This window comes from Micropterus dolomieu, linkage group LG02 (genome assembly GCF_021292245.1).
Source record: "Micropterus dolomieu isolate WLL.071019.BEF.003 ecotype Adirondacks linkage group LG02, ASM2129224v1, whole genome shotgun sequence".
Taxonomy (NCBI): Eukaryota; Metazoa; Chordata; class Actinopteri; order Centrarchiformes; family Centrarchidae; genus Micropterus; species Micropterus dolomieu.
In genome coordinates this window covers 25485734-25505411 of record NC_060151.1, presented here as the reverse complement: position 1 = coordinate 25505411, position 19678 = coordinate 25485734, and the positions used below count along the sequence as shown (strand labels likewise).

Here is a 19678-nt window from a genome sequence, read left to right as displayed (position 1 = left end):
TGTGTGTTAGGGCTCCTTGGTAACTTTGGGGCATTAGAAGGAGCTCGAGGGAGATGGAGCGTTGCCAGGAGGAAAGAACTGAGGATGTGTTGGGAAAGATAGAAGCCAAACCAGGGCCAAAAATCCATCAGGCTGCAGTTTTTGAAGGACAGTTTCCCAATGAGAGTCTCATCCCATCAGCCCCTGGGCTGAGCCTCGGTCTGGCCTCAGTAGGAGAGCGCTGCTCCTCTTGAGATCACGCCTCTTTGGGTTGAAGGTTATAAAGGGGGAAAAATGGACAGGAGGAGAGAACAAGCTGGCGAGAGACAGAGATGGAGAGGTGGAAAGCTAACCTTTACCAGCTCTTGTTTAATGTCTCCCTCTCTCTTCCTTCACACGTTTATCACCTGATATGAGCCTTTAGCTGAACACCCTTTCTCTCCTCTGAAGAGTTTGGCATAAACACTTCTCAGTTACATGAAAAGAGGAGAAACTGTAACATTTCACACCTCCCTCCCCTCTGGTTCACTCAAACATACACACACACACTCCTCAACAAAAGTATGTGCACGCACACATCTACACATCCACACCTGATCGTCTTCTAAGGGAGTGAATAATTACTTTGCCAAAGGGCACAACTGTGATCCCTGGCTGGTATTTAAAGCCTTGTCACTGAATTTAAATTACCCCTCCTCTCCATCGCTTCCTTTAGTTAAGTGGAAATGTCCTCTTCTTGGGCTAATACAGAGATCACAGCCCTATAATGTCTTCACCCTGGCCTGCAGCTAATACTGCCACATTGCACGACACAGATGCCCTGCTTGACTTTCCACATTGGCACCGATGTGTGAGGCTATGCTGTCACCCACCGCAATCCAAACTGCACTTTTCCTGGTACTGTGTTACAAGATGCAACGACTTGTAAAACTCTGAGCTTTGATGTTAGTTTCTATCTCAAAAGTCATGTTTTCTCTGCATAAGAATGATTTATAGATAAAACATATTTTTCAAGCGGTGGTAGGGAGTGCTGACTTGATGGAGGTGTGTGTGAAATTCTGCCCTTCTAATTAGTTTATTCGGTTATTCTTTCCTCTTCCCACCATGTTGTAGCCCTAGGCCATCTGTGCTTTCTTTTGCAACAAGCTCTCACAGCCTCCACCCCCCCTGCTGTTTTCTCAGCCCCTTCACTGCACTATAATTTTCCAGCCTCTCTCTTGGCCTCCGTGGAGCACGTGTGCCCTGCGTCGTGTGTCCAGTCTGTCTAGAAATACAGTGAATTGCAGATAGCTGCTGTAGTGCTTCATCATGAAAGAAGCTACGGGAGTCAAGGGGCTGATCCTGAGTTTGCCTCCCATGATTCTCTGTGGCTGAGACTTGGCCCACCTGCTTGTCCGCTCTACTCCAGGCTCCATGATTGACATGGTGGGCCAGAGGGACTATTAGGATGCTGGTGTATGAAACCACTTAAGGTGTATGTATGTATGTGTGTGTGTGTGTGTGTGTGTGTGTGTGTGTGTGTGTGTGTGTGTGTGTGTGTGTGTGTGTGTGTGTGTGCATGCGGGCAGCATGTATACATTTGCTTTTACACATTTGTGCTTGTAGTAAGAGCGTGACCATGACCACCCTTGCACACAATACAGAATATCAAAGAAGATCAAGTGTATTTGAATTCAGTGAGTGCAGCGAGGGGAGGTATGATAATAAATTGCATCTGTATGGAGTTGGTATCCAGTTAACAAAAGCCTTAATCCGTGCTTCTAGTCCTGTGTCCAATATGATGTAGAAACAGATTGCCGAGAAACTTAATGGTGGACAAGCTTTTTGTTATACAAAATTTATAAATTGGTCTTTTTTTAAAGAGGTGGTATTATGCTCATTTTCAGGTTCAATATCTTAATTAGGGGTTGTACCAGAACAGGTTTACATGGTTTAATTTTCAAAAAACACCATATTTTTCTCATACTGCACATTGCTGCAGCTCCTCTTTTCACCCTGTGTGTTGTACGCTCCGCACTTGAGCTACAGAGTGATGCATCTTACTTGTAGAAAATCTTTGTTGGGAGTTGCACATGCGCAGTTCCCAGGTAAGCACTACTAGCCAATAAGAAGCAGAGAAGGGTGGGTCGTAAGAAACAAGGTAGTGTGATCCAAACCAAAGCCGCTTCAGACTGTGACCATAACCTAGCAGAAGTTATTACCAGTCCACAACCACATAACATCATTGTTCCACATCTTACCATAAACCACTACAAAAATCATTATATTTCAACTCAATTTTACATTATTATTATTTTACAAAAATTGGCCAAACAATTTGAATGTTTGCTCAGTAGTTTTCACATCAGGTGTAACATTATAACATTGTAGCTGTGTTAGCCAACGTTTAAAACAACTCCGCACTTGAACAGTCTGTGAAGTTACATTGCCGTGTTTATTTTAAATATAATTCACAACCAATAAAGCATACTTACAGGTTGGGATTGTGAATTTCCAGGCCCAAACAGAGTCGGAGTTGCCTCGTCTTTTAGGACTAAACGCTGAACTGTTGCCGGTGTTCTGACGATCTATGCTGCCTTACCGAAAAATGCTACATAGCGCAAATCGATAGACTCGACTCTACTCGGCCCTGCTCCGTTTTCCATTGTAGATAGTACCCAGAGATAGAACGTAGCTTGTCGTCATAGCGACGCCACACACAACTGCCGCGACTTTATGTTCAATGCAACATACTCACCAGCGATCCACACAGCTTTCTCTTTTTTAAGTTAAAACGTTTCAACGTTACTCAGAATGTAAAGACAGATAAGCGGTATCAAAACCTCCCAGCTGTGTTTTCCTCTACCGTTGTTGCTGCAGCGTTCTGTGTGACGGTGGGAGCAGAGGGCTCTGTGAGCAGGCGGCTGGCCGGCCTCACACGCTCCTCCCGCAGGTTGGCACAGGCTTCCCCCACAGCCACTTGCGGAGCTCCTCAACTCCGAAAATATTTAAGCATATTTTTGTTCCGCCATCACTTGTAAACTCGTAAAAACTGTCAATATTCGAAATCTACACGGCTGATTTCTCACCTCAAAACTTCTCAGAAGTGGATTTAGTGATGAAATTCCATACGAAAACTGTAAAATATAAAACTTTGTGTTGCTGGCCTCTGTCTGGTGCAGCAATGATGATGCAGTGAATAGTGAATATTCTCTCTGACCAATCAGCAGTCTGTCATGTTTTCACATTACATTTTAGTATCCCTCAGCTCACTACGAAAAAAAGTACCTGGAAGCAGGTACAGGTGCAACATTTCTACAATGGAAAACCAAACAAAGGCGAGTCAAGCCAAAGGGCCTTCGCTCAGACTAGCTTGGTTTGAGGGCGTGCCTGACCCCGCTAGTCACTTGGCAAGCTTTATGACGCGTTTTCATTGTGAAGTCACAAGTAAAGGAAGTGAAGGGCTGGACTACAAACGAGCTGTTTTCAGGCAGTTCAGAGCAGAGTGGGAGATGGGAACTCCCTCTGGGCTGGACTTTGGGCTTTTTCACTTTGCAAACCTGTTACATGCACATAAAGAGAAATAACTCAATAAAGGAGAGGGGAAAAGCCAAAAAGCATAATACCACCTCTTTAAATTAAACATATGTACAACTCATGGTAATATTCTTTCATTTTCAACTAATATTCATATATCCCCAGAATTTCATTCTTCTCAGAGTGAAAAAGCCTCGGAAACCACATTTACACCATAATGAGACACAAAAATCTCTGAAACCCCAGACTAATGAAATTTTCAGATGGGTTAGCAGGCTGACCCGACACACCTATTCTGTATAAGAAGAGATTTGGGGATACAGTAGTCCTTTAAGTGAAGAAATAATTTACAAAAATAGATTAAAAAACTGAATTATGCCAAGAAGATTATCCTCATTGCAGGGTTTACAGGCTGCTTTAATGTGGCTGTCGTCAGGGGGAAACCTGTATCATATTAGTTACAGATGACTGATGAAATCAGGTTTTTAATAAGACCTCAGTATCACTCTGGTTCTGAATATCATCAAACTGGTATACAAGTCTAATCCTCGTTGATGATTTCAAAGTGTGAAGAAATGAGAGCGCCGTGGTTGTGCTTCGACTTTGTCAACAACTTTAGTGAGGGGATGATGTTGCAGAGTGCAATATCTGCCACCAGAGCAATACTACACTTTATCGTGTAACATGTCATAGAGGAAAAGGACACATAATTATTACTCTACTACAGGATTAACTTGCAAACGTGATAGCCTTGTAGTGCTAACAAGAATCAGTGCAATCCCTTCTGTCTCACTTTCCTGGTCTCTTGTGTAGACACATTGTGTAGATTTTCCGGACACACGTTTTTTATACCTCAAGGTTATTTTTCTGAATGTCTATTTATCATTTTAAGCTTTACACGCCTTCTCCCGCCTCCTCATGCCATGACTAGTTATTTTCTCAATTGACTATTGTCCAGCTTCCCATTACTCATGCTGAAATGCCCTTTCCTCTCTGAGAAGCTCACACTCTTGAATAGTCTTCTCTTCCTGGACAACCAAAAGCCTCTGTTCTTCTTGTAAATCCTTATGTCCATTATCAATGATTGTTGCCTGCAGTTTCCACCCTCTGTGTGTATCTGTGCACGTGTAGCAGTGTGTGTGTTCATGTGCATGTTTGACCCAGTGTGCTGCTCTCACAGATTTCACATTAACCTCACTCCTGCTTTCTTCCAAATTAGATTTCTATTCTTCTGTCTCCATGTTGACTTATTTGCTTCCCTTTCATCATCTCCGGCAAGGTTATCCTGAGGCAGGCAGCACTTTTATGGGAACAACGGGGCGTAGGGGGGTGGAAGGCCTGGCTTTGCCGCCAGCCATGCCTTAATCGATCTTGTTTAAAGGGATGTTGTGAGCTGAATGTTTGAACCCATCCCCTCGTTAACAGTTGTCTGGGATTTAATTAAGAAGTAGAATGAATTTAATGTCAATTACATCTTAAAATGAACGGGGAGTTTGAAGATGAACAACAAAGAAACCAAGAGTGAGATAGTGGAGAAAAAAGAAAGAGGAGGCTAATTAGGGGATTGAGTTATGTTCATGCATCATTCCAGAAACCTTTCCTTCCTCTCTCTCTAAAACCCCATTTTCCTCTCTGCTCGGTATTCTCCTTCTGTTTCTCTCTCTGCATGTTTTTCTGCAAGAGCCCGCAGCAAAAAAATTGTCACATCTTTTCTTTGCCGTTGGCACACAGTATGGGTATGCAAATATGAGAAAATAGAGATTTCAGCATTGTTGACACACTCTTCCTACACATGAAGCACAACCAGATATAAGATTGGAGTCTGTCTCTCTACAACTGAAGTGGTTTAAGTACTTCTGTGTACTTTATTGATTTTTAGAATGTTGAAAACCACAGTAAATGCCATCATATCATCCATACAGTATATCATCCACATGACATAGAGAAACAAAACCATCAGGAACAAAAAGATAAAACTGACAACCTCCACTGCATGACCCACATTTAAATACAACTTTATTCAGATCTGAGGACTCTTAGCTTATATATATATATATATATATATATATATATATATATATATATATATATATATGTATATGTATATGTATATTTATGTTTTTGACAGTCTGGTTTTGTTACTATTCTTTGCTGAGTGGACCAGTGTTGTCTTGCAGTCTCTAAGGCCAAATATCCACATGTCTGTTGGCACTAGATGGGTCAACAGTAAGGCTGCTGTCGTAACAACACCACCCATGGCACAGCAACATGACTGTCTCTTAAACATAGTCCAGCAGCCTTTCTTTAACTCACCCCCGAGAGGCGGAGAGGGTGAAGTCTCAATGAGAGTATTGCTGTAAATCTGAGAGGATCGGTAAGGAGCAGAGTGAGGGGCTTCTTCCCAGCAGGTAGTCCAAGATTGGTCCTTGTTTTTTTCTACATGACTTCAGTGCTATGGGCACAGCTTTGATTTCAACATGTGTAAGTATCCAACTTCTCTCCGGATGCCCTGCAGGAGGGAGGTTATGTATTGAGGTTACTGGGGCGTATCTGTGTCGGGCACTCCGTTGGCCTGCTCTCGAGGAGATTTCGTGTCCTCACAATCCAGGGGCTTATGTAAGATGCTTTGAACAGGAGAGAGGAAAATACCTAAACCAGCACATCTTAAGACTGTGTGTGCACACACATTTGTTTGATGGGCTATAGATATAGAGAGAAATAGGTAGATAGAGAAGGAGAGAGGGGAGTTCTCACTGTTGATGTTCAGTTGGCTCTGCATTAAGCTCAAAGAGATTAGCCAGCTCAGCTCAGCGTTGTGCGCAGGAGGGCGGGCGGGGAAGCAATGAGGAACTACCCACAGCAGGGTTCAACGCCAGGGTAAGGGAGGTAGAGAGGGTAGGGAGGCTAGGCCCAGTCAGCTGGGTCACACACAGGGAGAGGACAACAGCGTGAAAACAGAGGGGCATATGGTTGAGTAACATGCTGACATCCTGAAGGGGAAAGGTGCAGAGAGAGCTGGAGGATGTGGAAATGGATGAACAGAGCAAGAGGCAGTGGTTCATTCATGCTGGTTGATATGCATTTCATGCAGCAGTAAAGACAAAGACCTTCAGACAAGTGTCAGGAGTTTAGTTTCAGTTGCTGCCAAACCTAGATCTATATTCCATTCTCCTATGCTTTCAAATAAATACTGCATAATCAGTTACTATGAAGTGGCAGAAATCAGACGGTCTCCACAAGCTTTCTCATTGTTGGCACTCTGATTGCTGGTAGCCTCTTTAGGAAAATCCCCTCTGTGAGGATTGTTGATTGTGAGACACTTATGGTAAGGGCGAGCCAGACAGATAACATGTGTTGTCATCACGCAAAGCAAGCAGCCAAGACAGTACATGTAAAAAAATCTGTTTCAATAAAACAATCACATGCAAGAGGAGACAGAGGTATGACTTAGCCAGATGAACAGCCTTTATCATTGGTGCATGTGGTGTAGCTGTCTGTCCCCTGCAGACTTGTTTGTGCACTGCTGCCATTTGCTCTGGGCCACAAGTTGATTTCATAGCCCTACCCCCCTCTTTAAGAGTAAATTAAAAACTCAGAGCTTTCATGTGCAGATTTACAGGTCTTTGTTACTATCTTTAGCCCTGTGACTGTGACTGTGTTCCCCCTCTTACTCATGCTCTCCAAGCTCACACAGAGCAGCCAAGGCAATGCATTTATGTCCAGCCTTATGCTACTACCCACAGGAGGATGGCTTCATGATGGCTGTTCACCCCTAAACAGGTCCACCAGGGACACCGCTGCGCAGTTCCAGCCAAGTGTGCACATGCACAGATCTTGGCTACATCCCTGATATCACAGCACATTAGCATCAAACTGGTTATCTGATATCACTGTTTAATGACTTCACACCTGTCTTGTGGCTGTTCATCGTTAATGAACTGAAAAGTCATTCTGTCCTCATAAGCAGGACAGCAATAACCTCTCACACAAAATGTCAGGCTACCTAATTCATAGCTCCATTGTGCGCTGCTCTCCACTGATATTGTTTGTGAGAGCAACATGAGATGGGCCAGCCAGTGGCCATTTATCTTAATGAGAGCAGTTAACTCTGGGCTGAGCTTTGGCTGCCGGCTCCTCGCAAAAACACAATCCCCATGAACGTCCTCTTATCCTCCTACCCACTGACTTGATTTTTAGGAATACATTTCTCCCCCTCGTTGAAACCTTAATTAGTTCTAAAGGAGATTAAATTATATGTAATTATTATGATAATATTTTCATTTATTCAAGATAACGGGCCAACTTTAGTGAACACAGTATTTGTCGGGAGAGAGCAATCTCCCTCACACAGTCAAAGTTATCAAGGCGTGAAATCAGGAATCCTGACGGCAACAAAATGTAATCTTTTTCATACAGAGGGGACAATAGAAGGAGCTGCAAACTCTACGTCTCCTTCTCCACTTTAATTAAAACAGCTCACTGAATCTCTCCCTCTCTCACTCCCCCACCTCTCTCTCTCTCTCTCTCTCTCATAAGTGTGGAGGGCCAATTCTATATCTATGCAGAATCTAGTTATTTCCCTCACAATGAACTTGTCTTAAGTCCTGGCCCTAAATCTGTGTTGAGCAATTGCTTTTTCTAGCAAATTTTATTATTTTCTCTCTCCTCTCTCTCTCTCTCTCTCTCTCTCTCTCTCTCTCTCTCCCTCTGTTCCTTCTTTTATTAAAATGCAGGTGACATAAGACATGAGAGATATAGTGTGATTAGATTTGGCAGACTGGAAAAGTAAACACTACACATTGACAGTGCCATGGTGGGATGCTTCAACGTGAGTATGTGGACAGGATGAGAAAATTAGTAAGAGGAACTTTAAACGTTTTTCTGGGATGGACGATGCCCTTTAAAAGACTTTGAGTGTAACCTAAGTTATCCTGTGGTTGGTTACACTTTATATTCACCTGCTCTTTGTGAGGATAAACAATGCTTTGTGTTCCCTCTGGTAAGTTTTAAATCAGTACTGGTTTTGCCTTTGCAGTGTACGATGTTTACCACTGTATGATGTTTGTAATAAATTCTGAATTTGTATATAACTCTCCAGTGAATCATATCACAGCATTTAAATGCGCGCTTTCACTGAAAATAGTGCCTTGTGACTTTGCAAAAGAGTAATATTGTAAAGGGTGATTAAAAGGACATTCAGACAACATTCACAAATGATTTAATGGAAGAGAGAAATAGCTGGCGAGAAGATGGCATTTAGAAACTGGTTTGAGGTAAGAATGTGCGTGTTGGCGATATTTGATTTTCACTACCAGTCCAGTTAATGAATGCTGCAGTTAAGCATTCCAAATGCCTCATTATCTGCATACTGTGGTTTGTGTTTTGCATATATGTTTTTACATCTTACAGTAGTCAGGCTACAGAGAAGGTTTTTTTAAGGTGTCTTGCTGCCACAATGGCATTAAGGACGATTCACAGCCCTGGTTTCCTCCTCATGTGTTGTAGTCACTCCTACTCATCCCCCTTTTCCTCTCCCCTCCCACCTCTCCTCCCCCCTACATGTCTCCTAGCCCGAGGGCAGGTAGGGCATCTCATTATGGTAGTTGTAGTCCGGGCAAACTTTTTGGACTAGGCGGTAGTCCGTACTGTAGAAGGAAATGTAGATACAGATGACCTTGAAAGGCTTGGAGCAAATCCAGGACACGTGGCTCTGAATCTGCTCCTGGAAGCAGGTCTTGGATGGGTCGTAGTTGCACAGCGAGGTGCGCTTGCTGCGATCCACCTTCTCATAGTCCACGCGGCAGTTGAAGATCTTTGAGTCCTTGGGGTAGACCACGCTCTGGCGCTCCAGGTCAAACTCAACCGCCTTGACAGGTGGCACCAGGCTGACTGAGATATTGCCCTGGCCTGTGGAGTTGTGGCGGAAGTAGACGCTAAACGTGCCGTTACCGTGGTCCACAATCTTGCCGGTGATCAGCAGGTTAAGCCTAACCGTCTTGATATTGGAATAGAAGTCTCCCCAGCCAAACATCTTCTTGAACTTGCCGGTCTTAACGATGGGCCTTCGTTTGACCCTGGAGCTGGAGGCGTCGGGTTTGAGCAGGTCGCTGCCCAACATCTCCCAGAATTCCTGTTTAGAAAACTCCTGCTTGGAGAAAGGGACCGGAGAGCGGTAGGGCAGTTCCAGAGAGGTGGCATTAGCAGCTCTGCTCTTACTATGAAGCATCCAGCGGCTCAAGGGCGAGAGGGAAGCCTGCCCGCTCATGAGGCCCAGTGTCTTGGAGGAGTCATCTGAAGAGGTCTTGGGGCTGGAGGAGTGGTCTTCTTGACCCAGGGCCACCTAGAGGGAGTAGGTGGAGGTGGGGATGGAAGAAGAAAATAGAGAAAGAAAACATGCAGTTATTAACAGGGTAGAAAGAAATGTGGACAGAAACCAAATTAAAGGTTTAATCGATACGCAATTTACAGTTCATACTTCTAGTGGTAGTAACTGTGACATTCTGTCAATGTTAAATATATAAATAAATGGTTTAAATTTCACAGGTATTGCTATTATTACATTCTTTTGTTTACCTCGGCTGTGAGAGAAAATATTCCTTTATGTCTAGTTTTCACAAAGCCAATGTAATTCCCTAAGCTCACTAGTAATGGGCTCATATCCCTCCTTTGAGCTACTGGTGAGGCCAGAGGGATCAAAGAACAAATTCAAACATAAAATCCACACCAAAACTGAATTCACATAAAGCATGTTACTCCTGAAGGCTTGGGCAGTTTAATCAATATTTCTGAGGGTAGACAATTTTCTACAAAGGCCATAATCCTGTAAAACCATAAAGCCCCGTCATTAAGAAATTCTATTCTAAAGTTGTTTCTCTGACAACACGGGGCTGATTTATGCCCTTGCAAATTGTTGGGAAGCACCCAATGGAGCAGGATTCATGCTAACTGCTTACAGTCATTTCTATATTCAATAGAACAAAGTCAGAAAATGTCACTTAAAGAGCATCTAACTGGAGAGATATTATTCTTATATAAAATCTTAAAGAGAGAAACTGTTTTAAAGTCAGCTTTTTGCTTCTGCAGTGTAAGTTTGAGCACAAGGGAAACTATTATTGCCTCGAAAGATTTGGTTGGAGGATCAAAGTGTTTGAGGAAGGGGAGGTGGGCAAGTAGGGGGGAAAGAATAAAGTGTAATGTCCAATTAAGACTTCCAGTGTTTTAATTAAAGAAAAAAATCTGTATCGGCACACACACAAAGCTGTCAGATGTTAACATCAACTGAGGGGAGGGGAAGAGAAGCGAGGGAGATAAGATAGTGCTGCTGTGCTCAGCAATGGCTTTGTGAAGAGTGTGTGAATGGGAGAGCAAAGCAATGGGTAATTATTCAACGGTAATGATCTATTAACAGGTAGCTTCTGTCTAATGTGCCGTGGAAGTATCCAGTGTTGTTATGTCCTTTGGATTTGGCAGTGGAGAACACACACAGACACACAAGTCGTTTGTGAATTTTGAAATGTTGTAAACGTGAACAATAAGTGATGCAAATGCGAACGCTGGGATAAGTTTGTGTGTGTGCGCTCTCTACCCAGAGAGATTTTACAATGATGCATAATGCATGCATTCCTGTCTGTGCTCTGATCCATCTACTGTCTTGACTGCCAGGGCTTCCTTATACAGGCTTAGTCAGGATTATTAAGTCTGACTCATTTTTATTCCATTTTATGCAGGTTTTTCAAGCTCTCTCAGATTTGTTCACTTGCACCGTAGTCAGTCAGCGATATTGATTTTCTGTCTCTCTAAAAACACGTATTTCCTTTCATAACAATGTGTATCGCATTTCAACTGCCTTGCGAGGATTCCCGCTGATGTGGTTGTGGTCGGGTGTTTGGACTCAGATGAGAGGACTCCACTCTTCCTTTAATCTGGCCCTATTACCTCCGGGGTGTTAAAGGCCAGACGCCCTCTCCTCTAGTTACCTGTCTGCTGCTACGCTACACTGGCGCTCAGATCCTTCAGCCTCCCCCACGGGGGCCGATAACTGTCTTGACAAGGACTCTTTCCTCTTGAATCAGATAGTTCTGATAGGTTCTTTGAGAATCCCAAACTCATTAATAATAAACAAATATTTGGAGGAGTCAAAGACATATTGATTTTAATTTTTTCAAATGTATCTTTGTTTTTTCAGAGGCCAGGCTGGATGACTTTGATGACAAATGCACTAGTTTGTGTTTGATTTCTCTTCTTCAATGAGCTGGAGACTGCTGGGCACAGAGGGTAGCACTCTGTCTGGCTTCCTGGATAGCACTTAAGAGCCCCTGCAGTGTCCTACAAAAAGGCCCTTTAGGGTTCTTGAAAAATTTTTCACTTTTGATTTCTATGAAACTGCCCCTTGCTTTTAAGATCCTGATCATTTTGCCAGCACCGCTTGTCTAGAGTGACTCTCAGATGGTGCCAACATTCGTATCTGAGCAAAAACATATTGCAGTATGCTTTGTTGTAGCTTACATATTGAGCAAGGCACCCCTCCCTCTCTTGCACAGTCTTCATTAGAGAGACTGAGAGGCCCGGCTGCAGGAGGAGAGATGAAGTGAGCATTGTGCTATTGTTGAACAGAAGATTTAAGTGTCTGGCACTGCTGGAGGTGTCAGATTCGGTGTGCAGTCTCATTGTCAAAGACAAATGTTAAAATGAGCTTAATATGGCTCCAAAAGTAGAAGAAAAAACTGAGCCAGGGCAGTGAGAGAACACACCAAACCACCACGATGCCTTTAAATACAATTGAGGTTACATTTTTGAAGGTAAATGTTCTCATAAGTGGCTTGTAGTATCGCTTTCTATGTACTATTTGCATGTTTTCAAACACCAGGAGATCCTGTGAACAATTCATTTCTAAGGTCACAGAGGTCACACATTACACAGCAGCATAGCACATAGTTTTCATCATTAAATATTCACTCCATTTTGAAAAACTGCATACTGCTACAACTCTCTCGCCACTCTGCATTTAACTAGGGGGAGTATATGAGGTGTAAGATTTAACTATCAGCGCACCTCCCACTTTGACTTATGCAGTGTAAGCAAGTTGAAATGGTGTAGAAAAACACCAGAGTTCACTGTTGTTTTCACAGTGCCAAAAGATTAATGCATTGCTTCCCTTTAGTGGAACATTTTCCCATTTTAGCATGCATCCCCCGACACTGTTTTGTTAACAGTTGAGCTCTAATGTTGTCTGCTTTGGGTATTCATACCACTCTCTTGCTTTCATATTCAAAATACAGGCCAAGAAGTCATCCTTTGATGATGCCCCACAAATAATATGTCTTTTTTCAGTGACCAGTGTTGTAACATTAAAGAAGTGTTTTGATGAGTTAAAAAATTTGCACCAGCAGAATTTTTCCAGGGTTGTAGCTGTAACGTCAAATGTTCACTAGGTCATACTAAAATATGCACGTTAAATCATTTACATAGTGTAACACAGTAAAATGCTGCTTTGAAAGACGAGAACAAGTTTGTTTTGTTTCACAAATCTTGGCAAGATGTATCCAAGCTTTAAGTACTGTAGGCAAAGTGTGGGCGATGGGCAATCAGGTCTTAGTGAGGGGGCGGAGGTTCAGGGTGATTTTGTCATTTGTCATGTGTGCTAAGTGAGTCAGTGAAACGGCTGGAGAGAATGGGAGATGGCTGCAGGCTCTGCCGCTTCGGTAATTGTGAGTCATTCAGCCTCGGTGAGCACAGGCCCCAGGCCTCTCTCCCAGCAGGGAGTGTGGGGAGGGGAGCGATCCTCACAAGCCTGCCAGCTCCACTGGCAATAATCAGCCTGTTACAGTGACAGGTACACCGTTTTAACCCCTTTCCCCTGGTGACAAAAGCATAGTATTGCCATAATATAGCACAGAGATGAGGGAGCCACTTAACTGAAATCTGTGCCATAACTCTTACAGAAGCAGGGGACTGGAGACAGACCAGTGAAGAAGTAGGGTATTAGTTCCGACTCTCACTTGAGTTTACACATTCAGACTTAACTTGTTGAGTTCCTGAAAATGAATGGGGGTTGCACACATCCTACCAAGAGCTGCGCATATTTTACTTCAGAAATGCAGGGACTAGAGCTACAAGAATAGTTGATTAGTCATTTGAAAACTATCTTGATCATTGATTAATAGTTTTTTGTAGAAAAATGGCAAATATTCTCTGGTGCTCATGTGAGGATTTGCTATTTTCCTTGTTTTGTATCATTGTAAATTGAATATATTTGGGTTTTCGGACAATTAGACTTGGCCATTATGAAATACTTAAATTAAAAAGAACAAATAATTAATTTATTGAAGAAGCTATAATCATACATTTTTCTTATCATGACAATGGATAAAAGTTTTGTTGTTTAATTGGTCACTCGAAGTGATGAATATAGAGAATTATCACTCGACTTTGCAGTTGCCTTCAGCTCAGCGGAGCATTTTAGTATATTTCAGCTCATGGTTTTAATTTGATGGCCTAAGAGAGCAAACTCGCTGTTCACACACAGCTATATCAGATAATCACATCTAGAGGTACTAGATGTGATTCTGTCCTGTACTGTCATGGTATTACATGACAGGACAGAATGGGGCTATCTCTTTAGCATGCTAGCTTTAGAAGAAATACAATACATAGATGTCTTTGACATAACATACTTTCATACCATACTCTTCCTATTACTTCACATTCTGTTGATGCTGAATTTTTGAACTCATAAATCTCTTAAATTCTCACACATTGCACCTTTAAATAAAGATTAACATGACAATTACAAGTTGATTTCTGACTTGCTGTGCAAGTGAAAAAAACATGATGTTGAACCCTGGTGTATGTAAGCACTGATTAGATTAATTACAGGTGAAAAGATATTTTAAAAATCTGGTTTACAAATACGTTTGGTTATAATGTGACATGTCTAGGTTACTTACAACCATTTTTGTTTTAATAGGTTACTTATAAGCATATTTCAATTACAACATTTGACATACATTTAGAACTTGCTTCATTTTGAAATATAATAATATAAATGTCAAGATTATTAAACTGCAAACCATCAAACAAAAGCTTACAGATGTGTATGTATGTCTTTGGTGTTTTTATTATTATTATTATTATTATTATTATTATTATTATTGTCATTTAGCTGACGCTTTTATCCAAAGCGACTTAAAATTGCTTTAAATGTCAGAGGTTGCACGCCTCTGGAGCAACTAGGAGTTAGGTGTCTAGCTCAGGGATACTTTGGTAGATGTCACAGGGCGAATCGAACCAGGGTCTTATCCACTGTTCCCCACCCCACGTTGTGTGTTTTATGAGTGTGAAATTGTATTTTCATGGATGCACAACCTGGAATAAAGTAAAATGATTGATTGATTGATTGATTGATTGATTGATTAATACAGAGTATCTTCCTGTAGAGCCACCCAGAAGGGCAGAAAACATGTGGTTGTCCGGGGAGCTGACAAGTTCAATAAGCACTCAATTTTCCTCTGGCTGTTGAGTTGAAATATTCATCTCTAATATGACATCAATTTTTAATTAAAGACCCAGTCAGCTCAGATTTCTTAAGTGTTCGTCAATGCTTTATTCTTTTTTTTCTCTGTCTCCTCTCTGCATCTCCAGATTGAATATGCTCACTGCAGGAGACTTCTCTGTTACATGATTAAAGTCTGAAAATGGCTGTGCCCTTATAACTAATTATTCTTCTGGCTAGTGTAAATGCAAGAAGAGGTGAGGGGGAGAAAGGTAATTTCACAAGAAACAAGCCATTTGACTTGCAATGAATAATTTACTCCGGCTTCTTGGGGGTCACTGGAGCTTAGATCTGCAGTGGGTGAACAAACTGACTACATTGAATCTTTTTATTCTAAACTCTTTTTCAGATCTATTCTTTCTTTCTGCATCCTCCACTCGCTTTCCCAGCTCATTTTGGACATGTTCAGTTGTGTGGCCCCAGTGGACTTGGACTCATTTTGTATGCTCAGAGAAAAGCCTGGCTCTGAATTGGCTATCAAATTTTTACATTATAAGGTATTGACAAGTTGGCGGTGTGAGGGGTGGAGAGTGGTGGCAAAGGACGAAGAGAGAAACTCCCTAGGGAGAACAGGGAGCAAAGCATGGTTGATGGGACGGAGCTGATTAAAGCTCTAGTTCACTATTCATACCTGTCTGGTAAAAACTGAAAGGACTCCACAATTGTCTCATGGAGGTTAAAATATAAAAAGAATCAAATGCCGGCTTATCAAGGGGATGTTGTCTGACTTAATGCTCCAATCTTTCAGTTGGATTTTGAAAAAGGCACAATACCTGAACATTTGCCAATTTCAGTCCCCAAAAAGAAGAACATTATGAATTATGCTTTCTTGTTCATGAGCTAACTGGTCAAGCGTAACTGTGTGAATGGGCTCTGTTCACACTTATAGTAGCACTAAAAGGGGGAGAAAGGTAATTTCACAAGAATTTTAACGTATGTGAGGTGTCTTTGAGGACCATGAAAAGCACTCTATAAATTATTATTAATATGAATAATAAATTATTAATAATAATAATAATAATAATAATAATAATGATAATAAGCGGCTTTAAATAAATATGTGTTTGCACTCGGAATGTGTTTGGACTCAACCACTTCAGTGGCATTTAGATGTGGGCCAGATGTGTCCACATTTATATAGTGAACCTGAATGCATCCCTGAATTCTTTGAGGCTCTAGCTTTGCAGGTTGCATTCATATAAGACTTATTGTGCTCATGCCCCTCAGCTCAGACAACAATGAAGTACTCAACTGCCATGATATTCTGCCTCTTTAGCTGAAGTCGAACTTTTTTTTCTGTTTAGCAGCAGTCTTCAACAGATAAAACCAAATGTGACCAGGGAGGTGAAATCTGATCACAAGTGCTTAGTTGTGAAACATCTGATGTGCATCCTGAAAACAGGTGTGAACTGCAGTAAATCTCAACTAGATTAGAATGTCGCCAGAGAAACAACATAGTTCAAACTCTTAAAATAACCTATGTGTTAAGTGACAAGTGACCTCTAGCAGTCGGGCAAATAATAATAACAGCCCTGTCCGGAAAGATGACAGCATTTCTTCAAATGACATTTGTTAACTTTCAGTAGCAAAGGAGAAGGAGAATGTTGTGTGCTCTTGTTATCCTGCTACAAAACAGTCTTAGCAAGGATGTTGGACATACAAAGATTTCTGTGGTCTATCTCCTGCCAATAGTCAGTGTTGTTTTCTTTTAGTGAATGCAATCTTTGCTTTACCTTAACCAAGAAGGTTGCATACACCTAACCAGATTGTAACTACTTTTTTGTAAATTTTTAATGCACTAAAATCTACTTTGTGCTTTAGGTTATAGAGCCTTTGGCAAATAGAAAACAATTCTCCACAGGGTCACTGTGGAGTGGGGCATGGATAACATTTCCTGGAGAAATTAAGGTTGAAATAATTACTAGTCATTGCTGTCCTATTTTCTACAGCAATATACTCTCAATTGAATTCAGAATTACTGTTTTCTGCAAAAAGATTTCCTATTATACATTTATTATACTTGAAATGCTCTTATTTCAAGCTCAGCCAAATTCCTTGATCCCTGTGGCTGTGCACTGCTTTAATTGGAAACCCCCGTAAAGACCCTCAGCGGGCCTTGTCTGGACATGTACACCACTCTGACCCTGAAAATCACTGTACCGTCACCGGGCGCACGCTGGTGAACTGCACACTAGAACTGTTCATTCATGCAGAACAGACTGTTTACAGATTGTGAGAGAATCAGAGAATATAAATGGGATTTTGCTCCCCTGTCTTTTTTGCGTTGGGTATCCAGCGGCTCCAGTCACACCACAATGAGGTCAGCATGGACCTCAGAGCCTATGGCATCAGAAAAGCTTTGGTTTCCTTCAGCATTAAACTACACTGACAGCCTGGTGTTCCCCGTTCAAATAAACCCATGTCCCCTGGTCCCACATTGCCTTTTCTAATATTGTTTGGATGCCTAAAGATCTTGAAACAATGAAAATTTCATTCTATATTGACACTTTCATAACATTTTCACAATGCCGTAAAACAACTTTTACTATTGTCAGTTCCAGCAGAAGCTCTGTGAAATTAAAACATCTGTTATGGATTTTCCTATCCTTAGTTATTCCTCTGTGTGAAAGTCAAGCGCATCTTTATCTTTATCTTTATCTACCCAAGGCTACAAGTCATTTTTCTTTAAGCTGTGCACTGTAATCCACCCTTCACTATCCAAACCAGCAGACAAACCTACAGATATTCTTCCAGGATTTGCTCCCCTGCAGTCTCCCAGAGAACAATGCCACTATAAATTGTGCTGGTTTTGCGCAGACAACGTATTCTATCTCAGGACAGCTCGCCGCTTCACTATGAAGAGCTGTCATTGTGTCACGGAGCATGCTTTCTCTCTGTCTGTCTCTCTCAGTCTCTCTCTCTGTCTGTTGGCTGCTGGGAGCATGTGTGCGGAGTAGGACAGGAGTGTCCCCCACTGACTTCCTCAGTGGGTGGTCAGGGGGAAGAGGTGAACCTCTAGGGTTATTCTTGCTGCGATTTTGCATAACTCAAGCTGTTTTACACCACAGACTGGAAGCCACAGAGGTTGTTATAACACAAGCAGCCCTGCACATCCACTGCTACTTCAGGTTTATACATTGTTTTTATTCATAGTTAGATTATTCAATTTATTGAACAACACAAAATTAGAAATTTATATAAAATAGGTGAAAACACAAAGGAAGAATCATATAGTTGCAACAGATGTGCTGGCAGGGCCAAAAAAGCCAAGAGGCCAAAAATGAAATAAAAGACAATAACATAAATAAATGCTTTGGGCAAAGTTAACAAAATTAGTGGCAAATGAATCCAGATTTTAAATCCGGCATTTGAAGTTCATGAAGATGTAGGCTTAAGCGGAATGTTTTTGAGGAAAAAAAAATTACTCAACAACCTGTCGTTTGTGGATTCAGAAAACAGTGGTAATGGGAGAGCTAAAACAGGTACAGCTGCAACTAACAACGATTTTCAGTATCAATTAGTATCACAATATAGCTCTTATTGTCTTATTCTTATTTTTCTATTTCTACTATATACTGTATTTTTTCATAATTTTTTATTTAATGTGTATTTTCTATCTGTTGTGTTGTATCTGGGGCTGCTGTAACATGTGAATTTCCCCAGTGTTGGATCAAGTCTATCTTACCTTATCTTGATTAATTGAGTAATTTAGTTTAGTCTATAAAATGTTCAATATTCACTTTGCTTGTCTTATCCCAGTACCAGTCTAAAACCAAAAGATATTAATCGTCCTGTTATATAAGACAAGAACTGCAAATCCACACAAGAACCAGCAAATGTTTGGCATTGTAGCTTGAAAAAAAGGACTGACATGATTTAACAATTAGTCGGCAACCATTTTGATTAATCAACTAATCGCTGCTGCTTTATAAATGGGCATCTGTGTGGATCCTGTATCATACACAAGACAAAAGTATAAGAAGTCAAGTGTTCGCATTTGTGTGTGCAAATCCAAGCTATATTGCAGTTTTTTGGCATGTATCTTATTCTATTTTGTAATTTAAGTCAAAGTCATACTAACATCTTTCCAATTAAACTTGTTATATACCATTACTCTACTAAGGAATTATGTTCTCAAACTCACTATCTATCATAACCATTATACTCTTAGTTTCCCAAATAAAATGAAATGTGTTTTCTTAACATGAATGAAAGTGTATTGATTTCTGATTTTCCAGTTCAAGTCTGAGTTTGATGCTATTTGGGGAAGGGGGGCACAAGCGGATATTTCCATCCATACATCCATCCATACATCCATACATCCATCGTCAACCACCTATCCTGCGTACAGGGTCGCGAGGAAGCTGATATTTGTCCCTCTCAAATCACCCTCTTGTGATTCTTTATGCACAGGGGGAAAGTACAGGGCAGATGTCATAAGCACAATAAAATGTCTGCTTCCACTGTGGTTTTGCGGCCCTTATGATAGAAATTTGACAATTATAAATGAGTTTTGTGTTCCCTGCATCTGTGTGGGATGTGGGGTAGAGAGTAGAAGCTTATGAGCTCTGACATGCAAATTGCAACAGTGATGGCAAAGAGGAAGACTCAAGAGAGCGAGAAATCCCCGCC

General features: G+C 41.4%; 1 protein-coding gene across 1 annotated transcript in view; it reads right to left on the bottom strand.

The window, feature by feature from the left end:
- Positions 1–9061: 9061 nt before the first annotated feature.
- Positions 9062–19678, bottom strand: part of LOC123960659 (neurexophilin-1) — a 15062-nt gene continuing 4445 nt past the window's right edge. The window contains exon 2 of the mRNA XM_046035545.1: positions 9062–9835. Coding sequence (XP_045891501.1) covers positions 9062–9835 — 774 coding nt within the window. The remainder of the gene's footprint in view (positions 9836–19678) is intronic.